The 10047-nt window shown below is 38.5% G+C and overlaps 1 protein-coding gene across 1 annotated transcript in view; it reads left to right on the forward strand.

The window, feature by feature from the left end:
* The window catches only part of TTC6 (tetratricopeptide repeat domain 6), a 47937-nt gene that overhangs the window by 20217 nt on the left and 17673 nt on the right, over nucleotides 1–10047 (forward strand). The window contains exons 7-8 of the mRNA XM_015570204.1: nucleotides 4797–4912; nucleotides 8960–9170. Of these exons, the coding sequence (XP_015425690.1) occupies nucleotides 4797–4912; nucleotides 8960–9170 (327 nt within the window). The remainder of the gene's footprint in view (nucleotides 1–4796; nucleotides 4913–8959; nucleotides 9171–10047) is intronic.

Here is a 10047-nt window from a genome sequence, read left to right on the forward strand (position 1 = left end):
TGCTTCTTCTTTGTGTCTGAGGAACCACAACAGAACATTATGTAATGGAATGTTTCCTGATTCTTTTCATCTCCAAAAGTGACTTGTATTATTTTTCTACCTTTGGAGTCAGATTTTGAGGTTCTGCCCCGCAGAATTACTTATTATTTTTGCAGATGGATCATGAAAATTCTCGCTTCATATTACACAGTGTTTTACAAAGTATCATACTTTAAAAAGACATTGCCTTGTAAAAACATGTAATAAATAACTTCAAAATGCAATGGGTATTTAATTTTAAAATGTGCCTTTAACATTTATGTAAAACTTTTTTGTACTCGTTCAATAGAAACTTACCTGGCCACTGGGTAAAACTAGCAATAAAGCTACTGGTTTGCAATGTGTTAAGGAAGTGTCTGAGAAACCAGATTCTACGCAATTTACACTACGATGAAATGTAATTCCAAGAGTTGAACTCCTTTAGGTTTAGGCAATACCATTTGGAATTTCCTCAGAGAGGGAGCTAAGGAATTTCTTTGTCTGGAGTAGGCAAGAAAGCTAAGGAACTCTAGGGAACAGTGTTGGGAGTAGAGAAGTGAGGAAAATGGGGGTTGGGAGTAGAGAAGTGAGGAAAATGGGGGTTGGGAGCCAAAGACCTCAACTGTTGGATAATTAAATGCAGGGCCTGTGTTATCTATAAGGCACATATTTATTTGGTATTTAACATCAATATACCAGGTTCTCAACAGTGCTACACAATTTATAATTGTAACTTATAGATGAGGAAACTGATATTCCTCATCTAAAAGAGGTTAAATAGTCTTTTATCCAGGAAGTGCTAGGGCATGATTTGATCTCAGGTCTCGCCTGATTCCAAATCCTATGTATTGAAGATGTGGAGATAAATAAGGCAGATTTCCTGTCCTTGAGGAGCTCATGGTCTATCCAAAATCATTCTTGACCCCTCTCTTTCCTCATACTCTATATCCAACAGTTCAAAATATGCCATCAAAGCATATTTTGAATTCAGTCATTTCTCCTTTTTGTCACTGTTATCTTCCTAATTCCACCCTCAAGCATCTTTCCCCTGGACTACATCAGGAGCTTCCCAACTGGCCTCTCTGCCTCTGCTCTTGTCCCTGTCTCTACATGCTGTTCTTCAAACAGCAGCAGACAGACCTCTTAAAAACATCCTGGTAAAGCAGACCACGTTATTCCTCTGCTAAGAACCCTCCAGTGGCTTCCCATCACACTTAGAATAAAATTTGCACTGTTGACTGTGGCCAACGAAGACCCGTCATGATCTATCATTCATTGATCTGACTTCATTGTCAAACACTGTTCTTTTCTGCACTCAGGCCCCTCCACTTTGGCATTTTGCTCTTCCTTGGAAGTGCCAGGCTCCCTTCCTGCCCCAGGGTCCTCACACAAGCTCTTCTCTGTACATAGAATGCTCTCCCTACTAATCTGTGTGTGACTCATGCCCGTCTTTTATTTCAGGTTTTTGCTCCTCAGTCAAACAAACAAACAAAACAAAAGTGTAGATTAATTAAAATAGAATATTAGAAAATTACAGTAAGCCTGGACAGGGAAAACAAACAGGAAACAGAGGAAAACAGAAGAAAACAAATAATAAGATGGTAGACCTAAATCCAACCATATTAGGAGTGACATTTAGTAGGATGGTAAAAAATAGACCAATTTAGGTAATAAAAATGTCAGATCAGAACTTTTTTAAAAAGTCTCTGGCTACAAAAGTCACACTTTAAATATATTGATATAGATAGGAAAAGTAAAAGGCTGGAAAAAATATGCCCTGCAAACACAAATTAAAAGCATTTAATAAAAAAGTCTCCTTTTGTAAATAAAAAATTATTTGAAAAATTAAATTAGAAAAATGAGAAAGAACCAATGAATAAATATAAGACTGAATAATGGAAGGGCTAGATGAAGAAACAGGAGACAGTAATCTTAACACTTACCTGGGGAAATTTTTTTAGTGAGAATGATTAACAGAGAGGTCAAGTGGGATGAGTGCTGACAACATACTAGGTAACTGATCCTTGTATGGCCTTCCTAGGAGCCCTTGGTCAGGAAGTAAAGTGCAGCATTTGGACTGGCATTGTTTAGGAAGTTAATTGTTAAGTGGGTTGGATTGAGAACGTGTGTTTATCTCTTTGTCCTCTTGAAAACCTACTAGGAAGATAGTAAAGGAATAAAAAAGATATAATTCCACAAGGTTGAAGATAGTAGAGAAGAGATCTTCAGGCACCTAAAACTACCATTCTGTATTCTAATGCCTCTAACTTAAATATGAATGGGCAGCCAAGGATCCTACACTTAAGAGGTAAAATAGAGACTATTTTTGGGGGGATGGTGGGAGAAAAGGAGATGTGCAGAATGCTGGGGTAAGATAGCTAAATTCTATCCTATGTGGGAGTTAAACATGACAATTCTCATGTTATTTTGAAATTTGAAGGTAAATAGCAGCACGATGTAAAAACAATTGTGTTTGGTGAGTGAGCTTCAGGGACAAGGAGAGGTGGAGCAGGGGATTGCTGCAAGCACCGTCAGTTTTCTAGTTGGATTAGACACCATACACTTGGTACATGGGCTACTTTGATAAGAATAAAAGCAAATAAATAAAAAATGTCTTTCGATGCAATTTACAAGTTACAAAATAAAATTGGCCTTCATTAAATGACACAATTACTGGGAAGTTGATGGAATTGGGGGGTGTGGAGACCATGAGTGTTAGCTATGCTTTCAAGGAGATTGGTGGTGACAGAAACTAGAAACACTGGGCCATGTGTAGTTTGTAACAGGGAAGGTTGAGTGGAAGGCATGTTAGGTCAGGGCATGAAACAAGAATTAAAAATACAGAAGGCAGGAATATGATGGAGCAAGTTTCCAGAGGAGAATGGAAGGAACAAGGTCAAGAGTCTGTCTTCTGACACAAAGACAGTGGGCGTGAAGGTCCTTACAAATAAGGAATTTGCTTTGTGTATGAGTGGCTATGTGTGATTTGTTATTTATGATCTTCATATTAGAAAAAAATTAATGCAGAAGGGAAAAATCATAAAAATTAGTTAGCTTTATTCTAAGTAATGAGAATAGTCATCACATATTTATTGATGATAATTATACATATCGAGTCAGGTTGACTTTTGTAAGTTGTATCTGATTACAAAACTGAACTTGGTATTCTCAGTATTTTAAGTTCTTGATCACTCCTCACAACTTCCAAAATAAATAAATAGGAACGTTTGTAATAAATCTCAATTTCACTAAGTTTGCCTCCACTTTAAAACAGTCCTCTTAGTCTGTCCAGGTTGGCTCAGTTGGTTGAGCATCTCCCTGTGCACCGAGAGGTTGCTGGTTCCATTTCTGGTCAGGGCACATGCCTGAGTTGTGGGTTTGATCCCTGGTTGGGGCATGTTCCGAAAGGAACTCTCTCTCTCTCTCTCTCTCTCTCTCTCTCTCTCTTCCTCTCAGCATGCCCTCAGGTAAGGATATAAAATCAGTAAATAAAACAGTATTCGGGGGATTTATCTGGTAGCATATTTGTTATATTACATTTGATTAGACAATAGATTTCTTATTTTCTTCCAATAATAGTTCCTTTTCGTATCAAAATATACTTCAGGAATCTAAGTGTGATTCCATATCTACAGATTGGTCTCTGACTGAAACCTTCCTCCTCCAATAGGATTCCAGTGACCCTGCTTGACCTTACTTCCCAATGTTTGCAGAAAAGTTAGCCAGCTTCCTCCCCCTGCTACAGCCAGGGAAGGTTTGTGGAAGGGGGAGGAGGAAGAGGGAAATGAGGAGGGAGAGGGACAGGGAGGCTGTCTGTTATGGTTAGCTCCTCTCCTTCCTCCAGGGTGGACACCAGAACTCAGACACCGGCCCTCTGAGGCTGGAGAGTGGGTGCCAGCCTCCAGGAGGGGATTGGGGGGAGGGGGGGTCCCTTAGACAGTCCAGAGGAGGTGACAGCACTCTCCTGTTCTAGCTTGGCCACCTGAGGTTACAACCAAAACTGCCAGTGAAGGTGCCTGCGGAAGCAGTCCTTTGGGAAAAGCAGAATCATTGCAGTTTACATGATATTTTATATGTAGATATTCATCTAAATATTTTATTAGTTTCAATTTAGTGCTGTTCTTATTTTGCCTCTGTCCTCGAATATTTTTGTAGGTCTTTGAAAAGCTGATGCACTTTGGACACTGTCTCTGGAGCCTAATGGAGGACAGTGTTCAGGGCCGCAGAGGCAGGCTCTCTCGCAGACTTTTAATTCTCTTAAAACAACCTCTTTCCCAGGGCCATTCCAGCTAACTTCCAAACTCATAATCTTGGGGTTTTCCATTGCTCCTTCTCAGGAGGCTTCTAGAATTCTCCCAGAAGTGTGAATTCCAAAGGTAGGAGCAGCCTTAGCTAATCCACACAAAAGGCCCAATGCATGTCCTTTTCTGGGCCTGGGTGTGTGTTTGCCCTGTAAAGTCTAAGTTTCTCTATAGGAGAATTTCCATTTCTATCTAGATGGGCAAGTCTCTGGTGGTGTAAACTGAGGGAAAAAAATACAATAAAAAGAAAGTAAATGAGGTCTCATTACACACATCAGGGCAAAGCCACCGGGAAAGTGCAGACCAGTAGCACAATATTCTGAGTGAGGTTTCAGTTATGGGTTTCCTCTGCTCCATTCGTCCTCACTAGATGTGATACTAAAAGGAAAAAAAAGTTTTAAGATGTCTTTGTCAATGCTGTGTTAAGTATATTCATGGTAGAACAACAGCTAGAATAAAGTTTAAGAAAGTGCAAAGGATAATGTTGCAAAACTAACAAAATGTATGAAACTGTTTCAGGATTTTAAACAAGCTGCATTGCTGAGCGAGACTAATGTGAACCTTTGTCAAGTTACCGCCTTATGCTATCACAGGTATGTAATTTAGATTGCAGTGAAAGCAAGTGGGACCATCTAATGATTATAATAGAAGAATAGGAAGAGGAAAATGTGGAAGTGGCAGGACACAAAAATGGGGAGAGACAAAGAATCCCTGCATAGAGGTGGGGATCACACCTAGGTGTGTCATCAGCACCCTCCTACCTTCTTTTTTTTTAAATATATTTTATTGATTTTTTACAGAGAGGAAGAGAGAGAGAGAGATAGAGAGTCACCTTCTTTTTTTAAATATATTTTATTGATTTTTTACAGAGAGGAAGAGAGAGAGAGAGATAGAGAGTCAGAAACATCGATGAGAGAGAGACATCGATCAGCTGCCTCCTGCACTTCTCCCACTGGGGATGTGCCCGCAACCCATTGCCCTTGACCGGAATCAAACCTGGGACCTTTCAGTCCGCAGGCCGACGCTCTATCCACTGAGCCAAACCGGTTTCGGCCCCTCTTACCTTCTAATAAGGTGTTTTAACCAAGACTGCAAGCAAATACCTGCATCCTGGCATTGGATACCCACTGATTCAAGCCCATTTACTGGGGAAAAAGACCTGAGTGATACACAGAATAAAATCACGCACAGCTTGAAACATCTAAGAATAAAATTAAGTGATCATTTTTGTTCCTAAAATGAAACTAAACTTTAAAAAGCCTGTTTCCTACAAGAGAGGGTGATTTCAAAAATTAAATATTTTCAAAAAATTTTGCATTTAGAAAACATATTTCTAAATCTATAACTAAAATAATACCCGTAAACATATACAAAATACAATAAAGTCTACAAAAATATATTACTTAAGACATTATTACCTGCTTCTGAGATTACTGTAAGAGTAAGTCAAGTTATAGTAGGGGAGAAGAGGACAGTTACATAGGCTAAAATACAGAACATCACTTTATAATTTGTTCTGAGATAACCTTACATAGATTTGTACTAATTATAAGTTTTACATTTCTACATATACATTTAACACCTAAAATTAGTTTCTGGTCATGTTGCATTTAAAAGTATAGAGATTCTGCATGTGGAGATTTTAATGTGAAATAAAATATATTTGGTTAAGTAGTAGTTTACAGTATTATTTTTTAAGACAGAAATAATAGCAATTAATTGGAGGGGAAATTAGGATAGTTCATAAACTATACAGACTAGGCTGTATAAAAATCCAATTTTGAATTATTTAGGAAATAAATATTTCTTTTTTTCCTTTTTAGAACACAGCACAGCTACATTTCCCTATGAAAGTTAGATTTTTTATTTTATGAACATAATACTGTAATAACTGAAACTTGTGAAGATGTCTTTGGGTTTAAAGGCCTAAATTGGGACCTTTATTTTATATAAACAGCAAAACATAGTCACACCATTTTCTATTTTACTCTAGCAACCTTTGTACAATCCATCTCTTTAAGTAATTGCCATTCTTGAAAAGAGATGGAATAATGATGACTGATGTGTTTGTTTTGGTGGGTGAGTATAGACCAAAAATGTCTGAGGTCATTGCATTCTCTTAAATTAAAAACAGACTCCAAAATTTCTCCCATACTCATTCCTGTGTTTAGCAACTGAGTCAGTAAATTTCTCTGTGTCTGTTCCCAATCCTTTCATGAATTGTAATCACTGGATATACTACATGGCGGAGCCTTCTTAAGCTGATACTGCTTTGCAATTCCAAATAACCAACTTATATCAGTTGATTAGAATCTCTATTGTCCTTTAATAAAAGTAGAATTTAAATCACTGGTAAAGCCCTAATAACTGACAGTCCCAGTTTCATGTGTTTTGAGTTTTAACAGTTTTACTGAATTTAACAATAAGAAATATTTAGTGATTCATTATATCTATTTCAGGAAAAATATTTTGCTTTTCAAGGTAGTCTATCTATAACATACTTATATCACAGCAGCACAGTTACCTAGTATTGGAGATTCATTACTGGTATCTTATAGTGGGGAAAGTAAAAATTTTCCCAATTGGAAAACAATTTTAAAAAGGAATAAATATTTGAAATTTAGGGCTTGATCTTTGAACTCAGGGAGTTGCAGACTTTTGAAGTATGCCTTTGTATAACTCTGGTTCTCACTCCTGTGGTTGCTAGGAGACAACATTCCTTAGGCTGAATATCTACTTGTTGCCCAATTTGGTCACAAAGAGTGTTGTGCCACAGTTAATTTTTAGATCCCTTTATGAAAGCCATTGTCATATGAAAAAAAAGTCACAGAGGGAGAGCATGATTACGCAGAGGTACATATCCTAGCCACTTTTTTTTTTTTTTACCTCAGAACATTGATTTTACTATTCTTCTGTTTGCATACAATATTTTTGAAACTTTGACTCTGCAAGCCACATTCTTTAGTGTGGGGAGGTATTTATGATTTATTTGTACAACTCAGTAGGGCACATCTGGGCACGTAGGTGATTAATTTAGAAAATGTGGTGGCCTCCGTCTGTGGCCCAGACTGCAAGCTCAGCTCACAGTCCTGACTTAAGGATGGGCGCTGATGAGAAGACACACCTCTGTCAGTGATCACATTATTTATACAAACACATCTTATTTTAGAAAAACGAATTTAATACACTTTTATATTTGTGGTAACTGATACCGAAGACTTTTATGTATTGATGAACATGTATCCTGACATTATACATTTTTTCATTGCTAACTGCCATGTGATCATTTAACAAGAGCTTCAATCTACAGGACACTGTGATATACTCATCTTCAGAAACATGAAATTGCTGTTTCTATTATGGCACCTGCATCATTTCTGTGTTGATGCGGGGAGCTGGGTGTCTCTGGCTTTGACACTGTCACTTCCCCTGGACTTGATTTTTAGTTGTCACCTGCTTTGAAGTGTTGGTAGGTGATTGTCAAGGTCCCTTTCCATGTTAAAGTTTAATGATTATTTACTTAGTTGAAACAGACTAGATGCTCATATGCTAGTGCTGATAACTAGATAGGTATAGAAAAATGGCTTTCTCCAGGCTAATTGAGATTAAATGTAATCACTAGATATGCATATGAGATGGAAAAGTGATTCCTTTATGAAACATATTGATTCCCTTATCAGCCCTCACCCGTACCACAAGAGAATAAATAGGGAAGAAAAACTGAGTTATTATTTAGTTAAATATATATATATATATTTATCTTTAATTTCTTTATTGGTTAGGGTATTACAAATGTGTCCTCATCCCCCCATTAACACCCCCTCCCCCCCACTCATGCTCTCATCACCCTGTTGTCCGTGTCCATTGGTTTGGCTTATATATATGCATACAAGTCCTTTGGTTGATCTCTTCCCCTCACCCCCACCTCCCCTGCCTTCCCTCTGAGGATTGATAGTCTGATCGCTGTTTCTCAGTCTTTGGGTCTGTCCCTGTTCATCAGTCTATGTTGTTCTCTATATTCCACAAATGAGTGAGATCATGTGATATTTATCTTTCTTTGACTGGATTATTTCACTTAGCATAATAGCTAAATATTTTTACAAATTAATAAATAAAATGCATTTTTCTTCTTTTCCCCTTTTCTCTTGGTGTCCAAAAAGAAAGGGCCTATCTTTATAGATCTGAAGTAAGGACTCCCATGTATAACATTTTGGTTCCTTTTGTTGTATAAGGAAATATTAAATACATATAAATTTATTATAATCTGCTTTAAATAGTGTATTCCATTTATATACATTCCCCCCCAACCCCCATATTGGCCACAGATAGCTATTAAAAACAGGTTCAGGGATGCCATGCAGCCCTTTGTAATTCTGAAAAAAGAACTCTAGAATATTATCCCAGCATATTCTGCTATGAAGATGGCTCTTACCTCCCTTTTTCCCTTTTACCAGAATCTTCAAATACCCCTTCAGCCTTTCTGAGGTCATATGGACTCATGTTCTTACTTCCTATATGGATAGACAATAAAAGTGAAAAATATTTTGTAAGGGTTAATGTAAATCTTTATGAAAATGTTATATACAGGAAAGTACTTAGGTAACTCAACAGAAAGCATAAATAATTTTATTTATTTTCAGAAACAAAGAGTTTGCAGAAGCTGTCACTTTCTTCACATTGGCTCTTAGTATTAATCCCTGTTTTGTGGATGCTTACATTGGACGGGGAAATTCTTACATGGAATATGGTCACGATGAAGGTGTCAAAGAAGCACAGAAGGACTTTCTGAAAGCGCTGCATTACAATCCAATATGCACAAAAGCCAGAATTTCATTAGGTTATAATTTGCAGGTAATATTACATAAGACACTTAGGGCCATGGGGAGAGGTCCTCATTTCTGCCGGTTGCTGGTAGGAGTGGGTTTCTTGCAATATCCTGAGAAAAAGGGTTTTCTCAGACTTGCACGGAGAACAAGTAATTTCTTATTTGCATGGAATTAAATCCCTGAGTTTCCAAGGACCCCTCTCCCTCAGCCCTGCCATAGTGGCGTGGCTTTCATTTCAGCAGAGTTGAAATCAGAGCCAGTGTCCAGATGTCCAGGGTTTCCATCTGTGTCTGCACACTCCAGCCCAGCATCAGGCTAACTTGACTTGTGCTCCCTGCTGCAGTCCATTAGTCCATTGCCTGTGGGGTCCACATGACCATGGCCGTATGGGCGAATACAAGAGGGTCAAGAGTGAGCCGAGAGCAACAAGAGAGCAAACTCCTTTGTTTAGGGTACTATGTATTCCCGAATTTTCATGTGCTTGCAGTGGCTCTGCCTATTCTGGCCAATAATCTCTGCTTCTAGGTTTGACTGACAGGCAAGTACCTTCCCTATATCACCCCAACTTCATTGGGCTTGCATCTAGCTCCTTTTGTTGGACCTCTTCCCCTAGTGATCTGTGGGGAATGGGCCAGTGGTTCCCTGGGAGTGCGAAATTGCAGCTTCCTGGTGAAGCTGTACAGTGACATGCATGTCTGGCTTCCTTTTTTTATGCTTCTCCTATCCTATATAATAAAAAGGTAATATGCAAACTGACCCTAACAGCAGAACGACTGGGAATGACTGGTCACTATGACACACACTGACCACAAGGGGGCAGACGCTCAGCGCAGGAGCTGCCCCCTGGTGGTCAGTGTGCTTCCACAGTGGGAGCTCCACTTAGCCACAAGCTGGGCTGACCT

The sequence above is a fragment of the Myotis davidii genome, unplaced genomic scaffold, assembly GCF_000327345.1.
Source record: "Myotis davidii unplaced genomic scaffold, ASM32734v1 scaffold304, whole genome shotgun sequence".
Taxonomy (NCBI): domain Eukaryota; kingdom Metazoa; phylum Chordata; class Mammalia; order Chiroptera; family Vespertilionidae; genus Myotis; species Myotis davidii.